This window comes from Equus przewalskii, chromosome 18 (genome assembly GCF_037783145.1).
Source record: "Equus przewalskii isolate Varuska chromosome 18, EquPr2, whole genome shotgun sequence".
In the NCBI taxonomy this organism is placed as follows: Eukaryota; Metazoa; Chordata; class Mammalia; order Perissodactyla; family Equidae; genus Equus; species Equus przewalskii.
The window spans coordinates 26,339,910-26,362,369 of NC_091848.1; the positions used below are offsets into that span (position 1 = coordinate 26,339,910).

Genomic DNA, 22,460 nt, shown 5'->3' on the forward strand with positions numbered 1-22,460 from the left:
TCATGGCAGCTATTTTTATTGTACTTGTTGAATTAATACAGAACTTAAGTAACAAGAACCACTACACAGCACTGTGATTTTCTAACCTTTTAATGCAGTCCCATTTCGTTTGGCACAAAGATACAGACTGGTAAACTGAAGGATGAGCTGCTTTGTGTAACTGCCCACTATGGTGGGCGCTCCTCTGCTGGTCCCTAAGCGTTTAAGGAGAGGCGTTACAGTCAACAGCGGAATGCATGCCAATTGTTTTATTTATGATGCCTATTTAGATGACAAGGCCAGCCAGCATTTGGTCCCATCCATGTCATTACTCCACAATGCGGCGGAAAGACTGGACAGCTGGGGAAGCTGCACCCCAATCGATGGGCTTCTGGTACTCCTTTTTGTCCAGGAGGTACTGCCTGCCACGGTAGTTGGGTAGCTCGTAGAAAATCCAGGCACCCTCCAGCACCTTGCAGGAGTGGACCTCTCGCATGTGAAATTGCTCCATGATGGAAGGGCAATCTTCAGAGGTTTCATACATCTGACCATTAAAATCCCCTTTCTCAAAGATCTGAATCTTATACTGGCCTCCACTAGACTGCAAAACACAGGAGGAAATGAACAGCAACCATTATGGAAATAACCAGCAGGTCAAGGACTCAGAGAACAGCATGGGTCAGAACCCACCATCTCGAGTGCTAGAGGATCTGAACTTCTGTCCTCACTCTGCACTGACTGAAACAGCTGACTTTCAATAAGAAAAACTTAATTTTTTAAAATACTCAAGAGGTAGAGGAGGTGCCATGGAAATGACTAGTATGTTCAGTCTGTGATGAACTGACCTTAGATTTTATTTAAGCCTTAGCAGCCAACAAAAGACAACCACCCCTTAAGGAGAGGGAGCTAGGAGAGAGAGAGAGAGAGAGAGAGAGAGAGAGAGAGAGAGAGAGAGAGAGAGTGTGCAAGCACATGCGAGCAAGCCTACCCTCCAGACTCACCAGGCGAACAGCCCTGCAGGAGCTGAGGCGGTCGTTGAGGCCCATCCAATGCTGGTGTTCAGGGTACTCACCCCGAGGTAAGATGTACATGTACCCAGCAAAGTTGGGCCTTTCATACACAGCCCAGGTGCCTCCTTCTACTCTAATGGAGTTGCAGCGACTCAGGTACACGTGGAAATCTGCACAGTCGCAATCAGAGTCATACTGGCGGCCTTGAAAATTTTTGTCTTCATAGAAAGTAATCTGAAGTACAGGGCAAATAAAGAGAAGAACGGAGGAGTTGGGTGGCTTTATTCATAGGAAAATAAAAATTAAGAACACATTTCCTACTTTACACTCCTTTCTGCTCAATTTTGAGGAGGAAAGGTCTAGTTCTACCTAACTTCACAACATTTACCTTCTGGCAGACAAATGTGGTTGTCAACAATAGTACTTTCTGAAGGCTTAAAATAAAGCAAAACGAAAGAGTGCTCTAACATAAACCAGCAGTTTCAGACTCCAGTTCATTGCTTTCTCTTTTTGCTCCCACAGCTCACTGTACTTACCACATTACATCATAAATTATCCACTTATATAGCTGTCTCTCCCATCAGCCTCCTGCTAGACTTCTTCCATGGGCAAGGGTCAAGCCTTATTTAAGCTATGGACCCATTCCCAGCACTTGACAAACCCTCAGTAAATGTTTGATGAAGATGAGTGAGTTCCAAATGCAGAAACTCGTTCTAGGTGATATGGAAGATATACAGAAAAAAATAAAACATAGACCTTAGCTTAGACAGCTTATTTTAGATGGATATAGAACACACACACTTGAAAATATATCATATTATTTTCTGTATTATTATTTTGCTGCCAACAGAGCAGTTGCAAAGTAACAAAATGACAAGGCAAGAATGTCCTTTGTTTCAAACTCTTACCAAGTTTCTACCACAATCTTTGGGGTAAACCTCTGAGACCTCTGACGGCACTGGAAAATATGCAACCCCGAGAAACAGGAAATAATAAACCTGGGCCCTAGAGCTACAGCTCTACAATCAGGCAGCTCCATCACTTAGCGAAGCCATATCTCTGGGCTCCGGCTTCTCATTTGTCAAACAAAAGGACTAGACTAGATTGGAAGCCTTGGTTGCAAAATAAAACTTTTTTGTTTGAAACAAGAGACGGAATTCCCAAGAACTCCTAGGGCTTCATGAAGCAGTGTCTGAAAACCACTAGACCAAATGGACTACAGAGTTTGCCCTTTTTTGTTCTATAATTCCACAACTGAGGTCAACACTAGGCTATTAGTTAAACTGAAATCACAGGTGTAATTGAGTCCAGCAGTTAATTCCCTGGCGTTATGCTGCCACCTCGTGGCTAACTTACTTTATCGGTTTAAAAGGACAAAACCATGTCAGCCATTTCAGATGAAAGGAGCAGGCTGAGTCGCGAGAGGATCTTTGAGGTGAGCATTGAAGGATAGGTGGAGGTTTTTCAGAGGCAAAGGAAAAAGAATAGCCTGTTCAAAGGAAAGGAGTGAAAGGACATGCCCTTAATAGGGACAAATAGTTCATTAAGCCTCGTGCATACTGAGTATGTGGTGAAGTATTAGGACATACAGCCAGACAAGTGACACAGAGCCATGCTAGAATCCCTCTGGTGATTGTGTTGGAAATGTAGTGTAGAGGTTTGTGCCTGTGCCTGGAAATGGATGGTTGCTATGGGCGAGGTGAGAGATGATGAGGGCCAACCAAAGGGCACTGCAATGTAATGACAATGAGGAAGCAGAAGAAATGTAAGATTCGGTGACTAATTAGATGTAGGGAATGAAGGAGAGGAAGAAACAAAGAATGGCTCGCAAACGGGCCTAAAACCTCATTCTTTTCTACCCCAGGTGAGTCTTTCTAGATAATAACACTAATAGTTATTTCCTTCCACCTTAATTCCCTGCCCCCCGACCCTTCCCATTCCTCTCAACTCTTCCATTCTCTTGTCCCTAAAAGCTTCCTTACCCCTTCCCAATCCTAAATCATGTACTTCATCTGTTTCTTCCCTCCTCAAATTTCTCTCTTCCATCTCACTTTCCCATTTCAGCATAGCACAGATTTAGAGGTACATGGGATCCCAGTTTACAGATGAAGAAAACAAAACCACAGCACCACTGTGTTACTAGCTATAGTTACTAGCTCTGTGACTTTGGACAGGCCACTGAACGTCTCTAAAGCTCAGGCTGTTCATCTGTAAACTGGATAACGATATGCACTGCAGAAGCTTGTTCTGAGGGTCCAGTGGGACAATGCCGATAAAGCACTTGGTTTAAAGCTGGCTCATAATTGCCAATAATGCCAATATAGTTGTTACAGATAAAGAAGTTACATGGCTTGCCTAAGGTCACTCACTAGTTACATGTTAGTTGCAAGTGAGTGGATTGCAGTGCAAAACTCCTAGTTAGTAATCTGTGGGTCATTTTATTTTACCTTATCTCCCTTTGCCGTCTTCCTCCCTGCACGGCTAGCTCTGGTCAGCACACACCATCTAGTCTCTTAGAAGTGGAACAAGACTGACCCTGAGTCTGTGAGGCTTTTCTCAAAACCTGTGGGAAGACCTTCAGGAAAATCAAGGTAACTTCTCTAAGAACAAATAGATTCTAAACTCCTTCATTCAATTTACCTTTGGTTTTTGGTAAACTATTCACCAAAAGAGGCTTTGCAAGGGGTATGTTACAGGAAATTAAGTTAATATCATCTTCTTTACTTCATTGTTTCTCACTCACTGCCTCTGCACATGCACCTGACTGACGTCAGTATCTGAGAAGTGGAAGGATCCACGATGTTCTATAAGGCCCCCTTGCTGTTCATCCTTCCAGCAGAGCAGCCGACCATCCCAAGGTTGAAACAAAGCACACGGAACCATTACTGAGCACCAGGACCAGGCTCTCCTTCCAGTGGGAGACCTTCCAAATCTCAGGGCCCAGAGAATGTTGCACCTCCACTCAATTTCCGTTTGTAGAAGGACCATGAAATTCATTCCGTGGTGAGCCCAGAGAAGGTGTGGACTCTTGGACAAAAAATTTTGTAGAAAAGGCTAAGAAATGTGCAGGAGATTTTCCTAGAAATTATTACAAAATTCCTCTCAAGTTTTTTGAAAAATACCTTACTAATCCAACACAGCAGAAAGAACCATGTCTTGAGCATCCCAAAGGTAACAAAAACAAACTTAGTAAAACGTATTGCTTTTGCCAAGCTGATAACTCTTCTGATTAAATTGCTAGCAAAGGGAGAAGCAGTAAGAGAAACAGTAAGAGATAATTTACTATCTCCTTTAGCCTAGCAAGCAAAAGTTATTTAAGTGAACAGCCCAGCTACAAGAAACAAAAGAGAGCACACTATTACTACCGAAATCTGCGAAAGCTGGGGATGTTTTCATAGATGGTTCTGGAACAGTTTTCCCTCGAGCATACGGATATCCCTCTATGGACTTCAAATTCTTTTTAGTGGGATTTGCATGGCATATTTTCAAGAACCTCAGAGCACTAAAGACACTGTCTCATCTTTCTCTCTAAACTTTCTAGATGACAAGCATGATTATTAGTTCTATTTTCTAAATGGAAAAAAAATTAGGCACTAACCAGCTACGGAACAAGTTAACAGGCGCCTCCTGACATGACGCAATGGGAAGTACCTGACACTGCCTGTGTAACTTTCTTGCCAAAGATTAGTCTGAGTCTACACAAGAGGAAAAAATCAGACAAATCCAGATTTTGGGACTTCCTAAGACACCTGATCCAGACTTTGAAAAATGTTCCATGTCTCAAACAACAATAGAAAGGTAGGAGGACTACTCTATATAAAAGAGACTAAAGGAAAAAAACGAGGCTAGAGAAACGACAGTGAAATACCATGCATGACCCTTTATTGGGTCCTAGATCAGGGGAAAAGCCAGTCATGTGGTACATTTTTGGCAGGAATTGGAAATTTAAATATAGTCTGAATATTAGGTATTATGTTTACGATAAATTTAGGGGACATGACAATGATATTACGTTTATATGGGGAATGCCCTTGTTTTTAGGAGATACATGTCTAAATACTTACAGCAAAAGTATTGTCTGATATTTATTTTCAAATGGTTTAGTAAAAAGAGAGAGACAGAGAGAGACCAAATAGGGCAAAATGACAACAGTCGAAGAACAGAAGTGAAGGATATACAAGTATTTGTTCAACATCTCTTGTTTATTAAGATTCAATAGGTTTGAAAAATTTCAAAGTTAAAAGTAAGGGGGGAGATCAGGCTTTGCCTTAGACACTCTGCTCAGTGGAAGAGCTAACAGAGAATGAAGGTAGCTGCCCTCTTCCCAAAGCCTGCCTGAGAGATCAAGTTCCAGTCCAACAATTGTGAATCAAGTATTTTAGAGGCAATTTTCCTAACTTAAGCACTTTATTTGGGGAAAGGGATACAGGTAACTGCTTGACTACAGGGGATATGTGGCGTTTAATTCACGTGATTGGTCCATCCACCTTGGCCTTTTAGAACAGTAATGGTTGAGGCTAAATTTCACAAAACATATTGAATACTAAAAGTTTTCTACTCCACAGAGTCCTCTTATCAGCACGTACTATGTCTATGGAAATGCATAGAATATTAGTTGCTGGAAGGCAGAAATCATGATGATTTATACGTTATATACCTGTATATTATTCAACATAACACCACCCATAAAGATAAACCCTTAATAAACTGGTAATTCAGTTAGAGTAGAAAATATAATAAGCATTTCTTAATCTTTTCTCCCAATTCCAGCCTTCTAACCACTATCATACTCACCTCTAGGCAAAGAAGCAAAAGCTTTTCTCCATGTTTCCTTCAGTGTATTATTAAGTGAAAAGAAGATGGGTAGGCCAAAAATCAGCATGACCGTTTTCTTACCTTGGTTCCAGTTTTAGACATTTTTGGAGTATAGATTGGTTTCCCCAGTACTGAAATCCAGGAATAGCCAGAGAGAGTTAGAGGCACAGAGACATTTATACTGGGCTGGTTTCAAATCAAACATTTGCTTAGTCATGAGAATAGGATCCAAAAATTGAGTCAGTCATTTAGAGGCTATTGATGGTTTCTAGAAAAACAAATGGGATTATGAAATAAAGCAAAGCTTCACTACCCCCTTTAATGCTTACCAAGCCTTGCTGCATTATAGACTTTGCTGAGTCAAGACAACAAAACCCAGACAAAGTTTTCAAGATTAAAAAAGTCCCTCTGCTCTGGGCAATTTGGTTTTCTAGCAAGCAGCCACCTTGAAATCCCCCACGTCCTTTTTTTCTTCGACAAAGCTTGCAGGAGATGAGTCAAAAGACCACCCACTAATTCTCAACAAAAGTGACACGTTCTAAAGCAACAAAATTTATGTGACAACTAAAGGCAATGCATGATCTTGTGTTTGGGAAAAAAGTCATTATAAAGGACATTTTTGGGGTGATTAGCAAAAATTTTAATAAGGACTGTGTATTAGATAATAGTATGTACTATTGTTAAACTTCCTGAATTTAATCATTTGCATTATGGCTACATAAGAGAATGTCTGTTTTTAGGAAATACATGCTAATGTATGTAGGACTAAGGTCCAAGATGTCTGTAACCTACTCTCTTAAACTGTTGAGCAAAAATAAAATAATAATACTATATAGAGAGTGGTAAAGTGAATGTAGCAAAATGTTAACAATTGATGAATCTAGACAAAAGGTATGTGGGAATTCAGATTCCTGCAATTGTTCTTTAAGTTTGAAATGTTTTCAAAACACACATACACACACACACACATAAATTCTAATCCACAAGAAAGGGTGCTACAGTATGTAGACTGAAAGACAGAAAGCTACTGCAGAATCCTGAATTTGCAAAGATTTAGCTAAGCCTGACTTGCCACCTGCTAGGTGGCATTTCTCTGCCATGATATCATATTGGGACCTGTTTAGAGAACATTTTCTGGCACTTAATACAACTCTGACTTTAGGAATGAGATTATGTCTTACGGAAACTCAAAGAAACAACAAAGTGACTCTTCTCTATTTTAATTTTCCTAGTCCAGTATATTCTTCTCAAAAGTCTGACTTCCTTTTCTTCCCACTAACAAAGCTATCCAACAAATACTTTTATAAATGGGATGCCCCTGAGATATATTATGGTCAATTCATAAAATGGCAAATATGCCTGGACATGAAGATTATTGATAAATAAAGTATTAAGTTATATGCTTAGTTTTATGAATTTTATAAACATTAAAGAAAATTTCTAATACCACTAATTTCATTAACCAAGAGCAATTTCCAAAACATACTTCTGTTACTCCAGTGTTTATCTGGTAATGCTTTGCTTGCTTGAATTTCATCTTAATATAAAAACTATGAAAACCTCAATTAGAATTAACACATACTCTGAGGGTTAACTTTCACTTTGGAAATAAAAATCAAGCTCTTTTTTGATATAATTACTAACTAAATGGCCAGTGAGCATATGAAACAATGTTTATCAGCAATCAGCTTCATTTTATTAAATTGATCATTGTTTTCCTTTATCTTAAAGAACACAGCTTTCCCAATCAAATGTAAACTTTATTTTTGATATAACAGCACACAATGACATTGGAAACCTTTTCTAGACTTAAAAGTAAAGCTTTGTCTTTTCATTAAAAGGAGAAAATTACTTTTTAGAGTTTATTTATTGAAAATTTAAAGCAGAAAATGAAAAATAAAGATTCTAAACAATTTCATTGTTTCATACTTTAAGGACTAAAATATCTTTGTATAAAACTATTTCTGCAATTTATACACCAACAAATCATACTTTCATCCCAATTATTTTTTTAAAGGAGTAACAACTTCCTCTTAAATAGTTACAAACAACTATAAAACTCTTATTTAACTCTAGAAAGGATGAAACCCTTTCATCATAGAAATTAAAATGTGAAGTTTACCTGTAAATCTATACTCAATAACTTTAATATTAACATACATACAATGGGACTGCCTTCATCCAGGTTTTCATTTTGGCATCACAAAGATGAGCCTTCTGATGCTCTATAAATAATATGTTTATAGGACAGTCAGAAGTTTAGCTGAAATTCAATGTAAACAGTAGTAAATAAGTATGGAATGGAAATTAAGGAAAGGTCTTAAATAAAAGAAAAAGCCCCAAAGTCTCTTAAGCAGCAAGAGCACCTTCTCAATTTAGTTTCAAGATGTGTACCATCTTCCATTCGTCCTCATGTTTCTAGAGCCCTAAAGGTAACAAAAGAAAAACATTAACAATTTTCTATTGCTTTCATGCAAATAATAAGAAAAAACCATGCATTTATTAAATCAAGGTCAGATGATAGTTTAGAGTAACAAAACACAAAGTTTAAAGTTAATTATATTCCTTTTTTCTGAGGGTCACATTAGTTCACAATAGAAGAAAAGAAATTCATACATAGATAAAAAAATATAGCAGGCTATGTGTGGGGATTAGTCTAAACTAAAATTTTATCCTCTTATAGTTCCCATTTCCTTTACATAATCTTTGATAGACTTCCAATTCTTAACCTCAGCATTTATTAACTAAATATTATAAAATTATTGTTTTATAAAAACAATACACTTTAAAATACACACTTTAAAAATGTAAACAATACATAAAGTAAACAATAAAGAATAAATTTTTGCAGCTTTGGAAAACAGTTCAGCAGTTCCTCAAAAAGTTAAATATGTGACCTTGCAATTCTACTCCTAGGTATACACCTAAAAGAAATGAAAACATGTCTACACAGAGACTTGTACACAAAAGTACACAGCAGCATTATTCACAACAGCTTAAAAGTGGAAATAACTCAAATGTCCATCCACTGATGAACAGGTAAACAAAGTGTGGTAGATCCATACAATGGAACACTAGCAGCCATCAAAAGGTATGACCTACTGACACTTGATACAACACGAATGAACCTTGAAAACACGCTAAGTGAAAGAGGCCAGACACAAAGGCCACATGTTGTATGATTCCATTTCCATGAAATGTGCAGTGTTGACAAATCAAGAGACCAAAAGTAGAGGAGTGGTTGCCTGGGTCTTGGGGGAAGAGGAGACACTGGAGGTTGGGGAGTGACTGTCAATGTGTATGGGGTTTGTTTTTAGGGTGACAAAAATGTTCTGGATTTGTTAACAGTGATGGTTGCATAAACTTGTGAATACAATAAGAGCCACTGAAATCCTCACTTTAAAAAGGTGAATTCTATGGTATGTGACTTACATCTCAATAAAAATTAAGAACAAGTTTTCTCCCACCCTAGACAACCAGTCTCATGCCTCAAAGACACTATTAATAATTTCTTTATATCCTTTCAGAAATTTTTAAGGCACATAATTAGCATATAAATGTGTGATAATCCCTCTTTTCTCAAACATACAAGGCAACATTTTATTCCCCCCCCCTTTGGCCTTCACTCTCCAACCCCCCAGCTTAGCGATCTTTCAGTAGCAGCACATACAGACACACCTTGTTCCTTTCACACATGCATTCCAGGACATGGATGAGGCAGTTCATAAGGCACCAGCCCTCTACTGAGAAGCATCTGGGTTGTTTCCAGTCTATAGCTATTTCAAATAATCCTGCAATGAACATCTTTTTTTTTTTTTTTTTTTTTGCTGGGAAAGATTCACTCTGAACTAACATCTGCTGCCAATCTTCCTCTCCTTTTTTTTCCCCCACAAAGACCCAGTGCACAGTTGTATATTCTTGCTGTAAGTCTTTCTAGTTCTTCCATGTGAGCCACAGCCACAGCATGGCTACTGAGAGACGAGTGGTGTCGTTCGATGCCCAGGAACTGAACCCAGGCCGCCGAAGCAGAGTGTGCCAAACTTTAACCACTAGACCATCAGGGCTGGCTCTGAACTCCTTTTTTAAACAGATCTTTACATACTTGCATGCAACTGTAAGATAAATCCTAAGAAGTGAAGTTGCTAAGTCAAAGAATCTGTGCATTTTAAATTTTGATTTTGTCAAACTATCCTCCAAAGAGGTTGCACAAATTTGCACTTTCTCCAGTAGGAGGTAAAATGTCTTCCCAGTGCTGTATACTACCAGTTTTTCATTACTGCCAATCTGATAGATGAAAAATAGTAACTTACATTTCTTTAATTTGAGTGAAAGTGAACATTCTTGTGTTTCTAAGTAGTTTTATATAAACTACTTATTTATGTCCTTTGTCTGTTTTTCTATTGTTAGTCTTTAAAAATACTTTAAAATAGCTCGATAAACTAATTTCTACAAAAGAAGAATACTACATATTTAGATTAAACAACTTCCAGTAAATTTGCCTGTGTCCATATTCTCTTCTACTGAGTCTGTGATCTTCCAGAGTTCCGTATTCAAATCTTCATTTGTACTTTTTTTTTTTTGAGGAAGATTAGCCCTGAGCTAACTACTGCTAGTCCTCCTCTTTTTGCTGAGGCAGCCTGGCCCTGAGCTAACATCCGTGCCCATCTTCCTCTACTTTATACGTGGGACGCCTACCACAGCATGGCTTGTCAAGTGGTGCCATGTCTACACCCAGGATCTGAACCAGCAAACCCAGGGCCGGCGAAAAGCGAAATGTGCGAAATTAACCGCTGCGCCACTGGGCCAGCCCCTCAAATCTTCATTTGGATTAATTCTGGTAATTTATTAATGCTCATATGTGCAATTAACAAAAATCACCTAATTTAATAATTGGTTTGTGTGTGGGGTGATGGGAAAGAGGAAAGATGTGTTAGAAAGGGGGAATAGAACTTAAAGCTATGTATGGGGAAAGTAGTATCTTCGGACAGTACAACTTTTGCCTGGCAAGAAGTGAAAAAGACAAAACCTGGCTGTTATATTTACCCATAATTCTATAGGTACCACCTGAATATTCTGGTCTTCTCACTATAAAATGCCAAAATATGGGTATGTAAAGGTCTATAAATGCCACCACTAGTGGGATTAATGGAAAAAAATTGGCAATGGTTGGTAACATGATATTCTGTGCAGTTTTTTTGTAAGCTTATAAGATTTCCCCAAAATAATCTGTTTTAGGTGGCCTACATTATAAATGCCTACCAGTGTGTGATCCAGGAGCCTTACTCATCCTGCTGCTTGTTTGGAGCCTGCTGCAGGAGGCACGAGGCTGTCCAGCTGTTGGCGATGTCCTGTATGAATCAGCCACTCATAAAACTTGTTCTCCACAAGTACCTGGAACTGCTTTCTTTGATCCCTAAAATTGTAATTGAGATCAAAAAGAATGCAGCAGCATTAACTCATATGAATGTTACTCGAAGTGATTATAAAACACTTTAATGGGATAAACATTAAATTAGTTCTAGTTAACCATTTGTTCTCTCCAAACAGTTGTTCAGTTCTATACATTGGATCACCACCACCAAAAGAAAAAAAAAGATTGCTTAGATACAATGCCTTCTTTGTAAAGACTTACCAGTAATTACATATTTTGTTCTACTGTGGTTATTCGCTCATCAGATATTTACTGAGGACCAAGTGACACTGGGTAGTGTTCTGACAATGGGGATAAACGTGTAAAGAAAAGAGAAAGCTCTGTCTGGGCAGCTGTGCGCTGTGTGACTCCAGAGGGCACCATTCACACTGTGATCTATGTAGTCTATGCTCCTTGTGGACTGCATATTGTAGGAAGGAAGACAGGCAATAACTAAAATAAATATATATAAACTTGAGCAGTTATAAGTGCTCTGGAGAAAAAATACAGCAGGGTAAGGGAATGCAGAGTATTGGCAATGCTATTTTACAAAAAGCATGGACTAAGAAAGCCTAAGATGACACTTAAGCAGAGGTCTGAATGAAGTGATGGACTAAGCAAAATAAATATCTGAAGAACATTCCAGGCAGAGGAAACAAAAAGTGCAAAGGCTCTAAAGTGAGAGCATATTTAACATGTTCAAAATAAGAAAGAATAGGAGCTCCTGACAGCCAGGAGCTAGCTCAGCACTCTCAGCTAGGCCTTGGTGTAGCTGGATCTGGCCTGGCCACAGTGTTCTCCTGGTGAACACAAAGAACATAATTCCACAGAACACTAACATCAGATAAGGCCACCAAGGGATGCGGACAGATCGAGGCAAGAACAAGACCACCCCATAATCATACCTCAGTCCAGACAAAAAACAAACATTTTGTGGTCCAAACCACAAAAATGACCAAACATCACCCCTTCCTGGCTAATGAGTGACTGCTGCATCTTTAAAATTATAGTTTTAGCCCCACTTTATTCCTCTTACCTTTGATATAAAAATTATTAAGATTCCAAATCATAGAATTACCCTTGCTTCCAAATAGCATTCAATCCACAACAAAGCCTTGCTTCCTAGAACCCTCTCCAAAATTACCTACCATAAGCCAAAATCCAATTATAAGTTCTTTTCAACACGCTTTTACTGAGATGAAACAAGTTCTTTTCTTCCTTGCAATGAGTAATAAAATCCAGCTTTATTCTACAGATACATTCCTGGTGGTCTTTGGCCAGAGAGCAATAACTAAGTAAAAGCATTATAATGATTTATTATATTATATATTATATATGACAACAGTTCACAAAAAACACTAACTACACTAAGAACTCAGGTTCTGCAACCAGGCTGAATAGGTGTGAGTCCTGGCTCCTGGATGACTTTTAAATCTTTCTGTTCCTGTTTCCTCCTCTGTGATAGGGTATTGGTATGAAGAATAAATGAGTTAATACATAGAAGGCGACTAGAATAGTACTTGGCGCATAGGAAGTGCCCGATACATATTACCTGTTACTACAGCCATCTTCATTATTCTACAGAACTGAGAATGACTGGTGTGTAGTATTAATATCTTGGTGGCTCAATCCATGAGATACAAACCAGGTGGAATGTTTGTAACAGATAACAGCAGTATTATCATAATGGATTCCCAGGTAAAGCATGAGTTTTCACTGTTACTCATCTTTATATTTTTCGGCAAGTAGCAACTGCCTTAAAGAGTCTAAAAGCAACTGTGTAACTATATATTATATATTTCATCCCTTAATCTATATGATGAGAACAAAGCCATGAGAAAGTATCCAAAAAATACCATGGCTGGACTAAGTCTTTTTTCAATTACTATTTCTCTTACGAAGTTCTATTCTAACAGGTCAGGTCTCAGACATTCTGGGTGAACAATCCCACCAAGAAGATGTGTCTCACAAACACATCACTAAACAGAGTGTCTTACACTCATACTACTACACACAGTGCAGCACGCACCACCGCGCAGAGTCATACACACACATTACTACTATATCCTATCTGCTTAAACCTTCACATGGATCTCATCAGGTGGAAAATAAACATATACTTTATATATGATACAATTAAGAACCAAAGAGGTTAAATGACATACTCAGTGTAACACAGTAAGTGGCATAGTCAGTACTAATTCCTGAGTCTGAATACTTTCAAGAACAACACATTTTAAAAATCTAACAAAACTAAGAGAGCTAATTAAAATAAGCATTTTTGCTCACACATTAAATAGCAGTTCTGGATCATCAGAAATAATAACATTTTGGAATGACTGCTTTCAAGACAATGACAACCAGAAAAAAACAACTAATACCAGGCAAATGGAATCCAATTATTAAAGTAAGAGGTCTTCTAAGTCTTAAGGAAAAGGGTCATAATGATCAAGATATCATCAGGACATACAACATTTCATGTAAAGATCTCCAAAAAGGAAATGGATACCCTTTTCTCAAACTAGCTCCAGCTTTGAAATGGACAATGTTGAGGAAGAAGCAACCCTCCATCTTTTGGTATTATGTTTCCTACTTTCCTCTCTTAAAATCTCTAACAAACAAAACTGATTAAATACCAAAATACTTGTACAAACAATAATTACTTATTCTGAGCATCCACTAATTTTAAGTTGTATGTGCTCCTGTGTCCTGAAGAAAACCGAAGAAAACAAAAGTTTCTAAGCTGGGCTCCAATTTTTGGAGTCATCTTTGATTTTCGTCTTTTTCACAAAATCTTGCACCAAGTCCTGCCTCCTGTCAAAATATTTCTGGTTTCCACCCCCTTTCTCTCCACTCTAGTCCAGTTTCTTAGTCTGGACTATTGCAACATCACCTTGACTTCTCTCTTTCAAATCTCCCTTAACCAGGGTCTTCAAATGTGCCAATCACATTTTTTAATCTGCCATAGCATCTAATAAAGTGGTTTGCATATTATAGGCATTCTATAAATATTCCTGAATAGATGAAATGGATTTATGAGTTTCAGCCCATTGTTCAAAAGTCCTTGATGGCTCCTATTGCTTAATTCAATTTAAACCTAACTTTCACTGCTGACATTCAAGATTCTACATAATCTGGCTCAATCTACCCATCCAACTTTAAATACCACTATTCTATACCCAGAATCTTATTTCAGCAATTAATTTCCAGAATACCTAAGGCCTGCTTCTGCTTCCACATCTGCTCCTCTATTGCTATGAAAAGCATTCTGCCCAGTCCTCACTTCCTATCCAAACTCTGCTCCTTCTTCAAGGTCCAACAAAAATCCTACTTCCTCCAGAAATCTTCCCTGACTACCCACACTGATGTTTTCCGAATCTCCATAAACCATCCTGGCTTCCAGAGTTCAAAGACTAATACATTTGAAGTAAAATTTTGTGGTGGACATAATAAACCACAACCATCTACTATCACAAGCATGTTATTAAAACTAAGATATTTCAGTACCCCAAAAGGAGGAAGGAAATAATTTCAGACTAAAAGACAACATTTTAAATTGACTAAATTTAGCTTTACTTAAAAACACTGTACTTATTTTTCACATTTTACCATGGATTAGGGAAAACTTTGACAAAAACTGGCATTAGTCCATGGACCAGCATTAGGGATCCACCCTTGGAGAGTCTGTAGTGTAGTGAAGCCAGGAAATCTGTATTTTTAAAAAGTTCCTTGGATGATTCTAATATACAACCAAGTTTGAGAACTGTCAGTATACTGTAGAGAAATAAATTAAAAACTAAAACCAATCCATTTAAGTACTGGATTATGTGGCATATTTTCATTCATATGAGTCTTATATCTGCCAAGGAAACTTAAGCTTCTTAACAGAAGGGAGTCTAACACTTGAGTATACACTTGCTCCTATCCCCGAAGCAAACAGTGCTTGGAACACTGACCTGAAATTCAAGCCTTAATAAAAGACACACTATATCTTTTTCATTACTTTAGCACAGCTGTAAACATGAGCAGGTTAATTTGCTTTCCCATAGAATTTTATATAAGACTAATTATTACTTCTAGAAAACACTCACTTTGTCAAACGAGCCTCCTTCACAATTTTCTGCCAGATCTGTATCTTCTGCTCTCTTTGACCCAGTGCTTTCTGATATGCAGATGGAAGACCCCCAGGTATCTCTGTTGTGTCCCCTTCCATTTCAAAGGGAATAATAAATATGTAGAATTCACAAGGTGGTAAGAGTCGGAAGACACTAGTGTCACTGTTCTCTCTGCACACAACCATTGGTTTATCCCAATAGTTAGGCACTGTAGCAAGGCCGGTCCTGGCCATATGGTCCTCCAGCATTGGGTAATGAGTATGAAAAGGGGCAAAAGTTACTGTCTGGTTCCCAGAGAGAATAAGTGGGTGTGTAGGCGTCAGAATGTGAAAGACGCAACCTGTTGTAGAAGAGATGGACAAACGATGGCAAACAGCAATGACTTTAATGTTGTCACAGCTGTGGAGGTGAAGAGCAGTCTGTACAGGGCCCAGAACAAAGGTGCTATTCCTGCACTTCTCAATTGTCACAGATCTGAAAAACGAAAAAATGAGGTAAATTCATCTGAATGAGAATAAGAAAAAAATATTTGACTACAGTATAATTCTCTGATGGCAGAAAAAGGATCAATCCTACTCCAAAGAAAATGTAAAACTATCAGAATACTACAAAGACTGTGCTTACCGTAAGGGAGAGAGCAGATATATAAAAGATTCGTTGCAACGATGAATCTTTACATGTGCCCCCACCAGAGTATCTGAGCTCTTGGCCAATGTCTGCTTGTAAACCTGGCTCATCACCACCATGCGGTGCATCCTAGGGGCCACATGAGTATTACAAGCAATCTTGGCTCTTTTGGTCGTCCCTTCAACTATTTAAGAAAAATATGAATAAATGAGATAGTTTCAAATCAAAGAAAAACAAACAACCATATGAGGTTACACAGACTACATGTCTAAAATTAGATACACGTGAGGTTTAAAAAAATGTGAGAGCTGTGTGTTGGGTAAAGAGGTATTTGCTATACTATTCTCTGCTTTTTTGTATGTTTGCAATATTTCATAATTTTTTGTTATAAAAAAATTTTAAAACTTAAAATCCACTCAAGATTGCCTATAGATCTAAGACTATTTTTCATGTCTAACCTTGAAGTTAAGTAACGTGGCTAAGGTCATATGGCTAGTAGGTGGCAGAGCTGGCCCAACTCAAGTATTTTCTCCTCCAAGATGCCTTAATTCATCATCCCAACACTTAAATAATCTTTTTATTTTTTATTTTATTTTTTCTAGGAAGATTAGCCCTGAGCTAACATCTGCCGCCAATCCTCCTTTCTGCTGAGGAAGACTGGCCCTGAGCTAACATCCATGCTCATCTTCCTCTACTTTATATGTGGGACACCTGCCACAGCATGGCTTGACAAGTGGTGTGTAGGTCCGCACCCAGGATCCGAACTGGCTAACCCAGCGCTGTGGAAGCAGAATGTGCAAACTTAACCGCTGTGCCACCAGGCTGGCCCCTTAAATAATCTCTTTAAATTGCCATAATACTAATTATGAACCCCTCCTAGGTTACTTACCACATCAGTCCATGATATTTGGTTCATGTCTTTATTTATATATGTATTTATTTATTTATGTATTTGGGTTCATGTCTTTACTCCCAAGATCATTACTAACGAGAGCACATCTTCCTCTCGTACACAAATGCCTTGCACAAACTGACACACAAAGTTATCTGTTGCCCTCCTAACACAGTCCCACTATTATGTGATTAGCTTCTCAGACTGTACTTCCTGCAAGCCACCAGGACACCCTTGTAAAAAGTACTGGCCAAATGTGGAGAGGTCACAAAAGCATGCTGTTACTCTTCTTTTAAAACAATTCTTATTGTTTCCTTTTATTAGATAAGTAATACAGGCTTATTGTAGAAAAGTCTTAAACACTAGTAGTAAATGAAGATAAAAATTCTTTGTAATCCTACTATCTACCACTGTTAACATTCTAGTATAATCCTAAGAGGTTAGATATCCTTCTTTTCCCTACTAGTGCCTACCCTAACAACATTAAAAAACTTACTTGAACCTATATTCTTTTATCAACATCAAGAATTATGTAGTATCTCCTATATACTTATGGGAGCCTTACGTATCTGAAAGTCCCTGACCTCATACTTAGAGCAATAGTTTGATTGGATACAGAGTTCTTAGATCACCATCTTTTTGCTCAATATGCTGTTGATGTTGTTCAACCATTTTCTGTTTTTTAGTATTATAAAAATTTGATGCAAAACTGGTTTTGTTTTACATTTTCACAGAACCTATTTTCTCTTTATCTTTGAAATTCAGAGATTGTGGAAGTATATTCTAGTTTCTTTCATTAATTTTGCTTGGCATTTGCCTCAGTACAGGTACCTACTTCTCTTTAAACTTATACTTGGCCTCCTCTTCTCTTAAAACTTATGCCTGAGCCCCAAGAAGTCATATAGCACCTGAACCTATCCCTTTAGCCATCGCTGGACTATCAGGAATAGATACCTGATGCAACCAAGACCAGATTCTCCCAACTGTAAATATAAATTTTCAATTTAGAAATATCTCATCTGCTTGTGTCTGTGTAGCTAAAAAGAACCTCATCTCTACACCAACTCTCTGAGGTTGTAACTGTGGAATAGCTAAATTCTGCTGTGGTGCACAGAAAATAGGAAAGCCTCAAGCAAATGAGCATATGAGAGCAAAAGGGAAAGAGTCAGAAGATACAAAAGCAGAGCAAGGAGAGCACTAACTGAAGTTAGGGTTTGTTAACTGCAACCTAAACAATTTGGACTAATAAATCAACTCTCTGAGACTGTTGCTGCCTTGACACAAAAAGATGTATACAAAATAGAGAGGTTTCTTTTTCTCTTTTATAGTAGCAATATTTTTTAGGTCTTCTGCAGAAGATGTGTAATCATTAATACACCAGAAAACACTAGGTTCCTTAACTTGCCATTCAATTGACTCTAGATTAGAATATTAAAAAATACCTTGGTGAGCCCAAGCCAATTTCTTTCCAGACTTGAGGCAAGCAGATGTACCAAATGGATTCCCAGTCAAACAGGCTCTCAACCAGGCTTCTAGCTTGTAGAAAGAAAAGGTCTTAGAGATCTTTGAGAAGCCATTTTCTGCATGCAGTGGTTGCCACAATGCAAGTTCATGAAGTGGATATATCTTCCCGGCTCTACTCGCTGTACCTTCAATAAGAAAGCTGAGCGCCACGACAGCTTCTTGGGAGACTAGACTACTATGCGTCGAATGAAATGATGCAGTGAGTTGTTCTGGATCTAAAAGCAGCTCAAGTAGATCTGACAGATGATCATAGACAAAAGCTTGGTGACTGTAATCATTCCAGTTCTAAAGAATATCAAAATAAAGCACTCTTAACAGAGCAAAGAGATTCGGCAAGACCTGAAACTTTTATATTTTAATTATTTTGTATTTATACTTTGCCTCACCCCCAAAAAAGCATTTGAGGTGGCTATATAGACCTTATAAAGATTTTTTTGTGTATGTACTAGGTATAAACAGATTCTCTCTCCACTTTAGCTAATTCAAAAGTAATGCTAATAGCTAACCCTTAGTGTGTGCCAAGCACTAAGTGTTATACAAAATTTAATATATTTAACCTTAACAACAATCTTATAATAGATGCCATTATTATGCCCATTTTAGGCAGGGACCAATCATTCAAGGCTTTGTATGAAATATTAAAACATCTGGACTTTATTTTGTGTGACAGGGACTTTCAAACTATTTTCTAAATAGCTATACCTTTTTTTCTTTTTAATAAGCTCTCATTTGGATGACAAAGAACATATCAAAGTAGAGCTGTCCACAGCCTCAAGTGCTCTTCCTGCCTCTTGCCACATCCCCCTCCCCCATAGCAGGCCCTTTGGTGGGTCCATGGAGTATAAGATGAAAACAACAATGACAATGAGAATTCATTGATGAGTTTGAACAGGAAATGGATATAATCCATCTGCATTTTAGAAAGTCCAGCATAGTAGGTGGAATATAGACTAAAATCAGGATGACTAGGTAGTACTTACAGAACTCAAGGCAAAAAAAAAATGTCATTAGGGCCTATAAAAGAGGAAGAAAAGGGAGAGATTTTTAAAGAGTTATTTTGGAGGGAGAATCAGTAGGACTTGACAACTAACTAGGTACGCGTGGTGAGAGAGAGACCATGGGTGGCTGATGGTACCCTTCACTGGCATAGGGAATACAACTTAATTCAAGTAAAGGGAGAGTTTACTATAGGTACTCATGGTCATCTCCCAAACTGAAGTGTAGGTAGGCCTCATCAGAACTGGAAAAGAATCTTGAACCTGGTTCTCTCTCGGGGGCCAGTGTCTCTCTGCATGTCTGTTCCATTCCCTTCTTTTTCTTTGATTACCTCAGAGTTTCTAATCCCTCATAACTCCAGGTCACTCATGAACATAGTGGCTATTCTGGTTCCAATGCCACATGAGCTGCCAGCTCAAGCACCTATCACCAACTGTGTAATTTCTTCCTCCCCTGGGGGTACTGATTGGGCCAGGTAATCATTTCAAATCAGACCAGTTTTAAATATATACCTATGAGTGGGTTACTCTAGTCAAGTATCCATCCCTGGTCCAATCAGTTGTTGGCAGAGGTCATGCTGTAACACAAACTGGAGTCACCACTTACTGGTGCTTACTATGTAACAAATGTCATGACTGAATTCTCACAGCCATTCCAAAATAGGTATTATCATCTGCATTTAGAGAAGAGAAGCCAAGGCCTAGAGAAGTTAACTGACTTGCCTAAAAACATATGATATTAAGTGGCAGAGTCAGTATGAATACAGGCTACTTTAGTTCAAAACACTGTCTCTACACGGTGCCCATTCAGCAGGAACTAAGTGTGAAAAGAGCAGGCAGTGACTGGCATCTCTCATACATCTGAACTTGGACAATCTGAATGTAAGGTATAGACAGGGCATCTTTGTGAAGAGGGAGATCTAGAATGGAGACAAAGTCAGTGGCCATAGAAATATATGAAGCCAAGGGAAGAGAAAGAATTGCACTGAATGAATACGTTGAGTGAGAAGAAAAAATGGTCACAGACAGAATCCTGGGGGAACAGTGAACTGTAAGGGTCAGTGGGAGGCAGGCCCATGAAGACAAGCGAGAGGGAAAAATAAGAAGCAGAAGCAAGAGGGAATAGCATCATGGAATATAAGGGTGGACAGATTTATTTGAAAAAGTAGATTATAAAAGTGCCAAATATCAGAGAGGTGGTTTTTTTAGCCTCAGAACATTTTTAAAGAGCCTGCACATGACAGTAACACTGAGATCTACATTTTAAAGTTTTTCAGGGGCCAGCCTGGTGGCGCAGCGGTTAACTGCACACGTTCCGCTTTGGCGGCCCGGGGTTCACTGGTTTGGATGCCGGGTGCCAACATGGCACCGCTTGGCAAAAGCCATGCTGTGGTAGGCGTCCCACATATAAAAAAAGTAGAGGAAGATAGGCATGGATGTTAGCTCAGGGCCAGTCTTCCTCAGCAAAAAGAGGAGGATTGGCAGTAGTTAGCTCAGGGCTAATCTTCCTCAAAAAATAAATAAATAAAAATTTAAAAAATTTAAAAAAATAAATAAAAAATAAAGCTTTTCAAAATACTTCCACTTAAATCGGTAAAAATATTTTGGTATTCTTTACAAAAACAGAAAGAATAACATTTTCTGAAACTCACAATGTGAAGCAATTAACTTTAACTTCTAGGTCATATCATATATAATTACTTAAGTATGCTGAACTTAAGTATACTTAAGCATATTACTTAAACATACAAGAAGATATTTTTATAGAAATTTTTTCAGTATATTTCAAAAGACTTTGCAAACACTACATCTTCTCATTTATCCTTAGTCAAAGAAGTAGATTCAAATTCATTAACATTTGAAAAATGGGAATGCTAATAAGAGTATAGTGAATAATTTGCCCAAAAATCATGTAAGCAATTTCTGTGTTGTTGAGGGAACTGAAATCACTTCTCTAGTTTGATTAAGACTGGACATATGATTTTGTTTTATAATCAGAAAAAAATGTAAAAAGGAAAACAAGCCAGCAAATCACTGGCTTATATAAGTAATCCCAACATAATTTTTAATGAAAACAAACCATCTCTCTCACAAATTGTCCCTTTCAGAGAAGAAAGCTAAAATTTAAACAGTACCTTATTATGACAACTGGATTTTTCCGTCAGGTCAGGAGACTGAGACCTGTTTCTGGGACTAGGCCACTCTTCTCCAATCAAAGATGTCCTCAAGGAGACCTTGTTTAACTGCTGGATGTATAAGAAGAGCAGAAACTGTAGCGTGTCCACTGAAAGCTGTCCCAGAAGAAAATAAATGATGAGCACATGTCCTAAAACCAGTAGCTAAATAAATATCTACTTATTTACTAAGTAGATATAGTAAAACAAATTCACAACAGTTTGCTGATCCTTAGAAGACAAATGTAGAAACATTGCTAGCATTTGTTACGTTATGTCTTTGATACCCAGTTATAAGATTTCTAAAACTAATTAAAGTGGAGTCATTTACCTTTTCAGAAAGTTATGTAGCATCTATGACCATAGACATTCTCTTCCAAAACTGATGAAGAAAGGATGAAGGATGGGCTTTTTAAGAGTACATTATTTCAGCAGTTTAAAATTATAGTTTAAAGAAAACCCCTCAGGATTTGAATAAATAAATAAATAGAGGAAAGGAAGAACGAAATTTAGTCAAGATACAGAGGTTAGTTTAACCTAAGGCTCACAGACTTATCAAAAAAGTTTAGGATATCAATGCAATACCTGAAATTCTATGTAATTTTTTGGCGTATGTGCATTTTGTGGAGGAGTAGGCCTCAGGTTTTCAACAAATTCTTAAAGGGATGTTTGACTTAAAAAATACTACTGGCCTGACAGACGTTTGTAAATCATTCCTTATTTGAAGAAGGGTGTGGTCTGAAGCTCAGGATTTGACGGTCATGATTATCTTCATATACCCATTCCCACACACACACACACAGGAGAGCCAAAAAAGTGAAGAAAGACAACTGGCTCTATAGCTATACTCACTCTGATTCCCAACCTGGCTAAAAATTGCTATACCTAAGAAACTTAAAAATACGGATTCTCAGGATCA

The 22,460-nt window shown here is 38.0% G+C and overlaps 2 protein-coding genes across 19 annotated transcripts in view; both read right to left on the reverse strand.

Annotated features, from left to right (window-relative positions):
- On the reverse strand, nucleotides 1-6,024 carry CRYGS (crystallin gamma S). The gene is made up of 3 exons (XM_008528465.2): nucleotides 5,886-6,024; nucleotides 981-1,223; nucleotides 1-580 (listed from the first exon to the last, which is right to left on the reverse strand). Exons 1-3 carry the CDS (start codon nucleotides 5,904-5,906, stop codon nucleotides 308-310), a joined length of 537 nt encoding a protein of 178 aa, XP_008526687.1. The 5' UTR covers nucleotides 5,907-6,024; the 3' UTR covers nucleotides 1-307.
- TBCCD1 (TBCC domain containing 1) overlaps nucleotides 4,563-22,460 on the reverse strand; it is a 25,847-nt gene continuing 7,949 nt past the window's right edge. For 12 of the 18 annotated variants that reach the window (XM_070582500.1, XM_070582504.1, XM_070582503.1 and 9 more), the window contains 6 exons: nucleotides 21,503-21,658; nucleotides 18,291-18,657; nucleotides 15,954-16,140; nucleotides 15,306-15,803; nucleotides 11,064-11,217; nucleotides 7,478-8,230 (listed from right to left, as the gene is read on the reverse strand). In XM_070582500.1, coding sequence (XP_070438601.1) covers nucleotides 11,088-11,217; nucleotides 15,306-15,803; nucleotides 15,954-16,140; nucleotides 18,291-18,657; nucleotides 21,503-21,658 — 1,338 coding nt within the window. In that variant the 3' untranslated portion in view covers nucleotides 7,478-8,230; nucleotides 11,064-11,087. Of the gene's footprint in view, nucleotides 6,073-7,477; nucleotides 8,231-11,063; nucleotides 11,218-15,305; nucleotides 15,804-15,953; nucleotides 16,141-18,290; nucleotides 18,658-21,502; nucleotides 21,659-22,460 lie in introns of those variants that run through there. The other 6 variants (XR_011529127.1, XR_011529128.1, XR_011529130.1 and 3 more) reach the window with 2 other exon arrangements.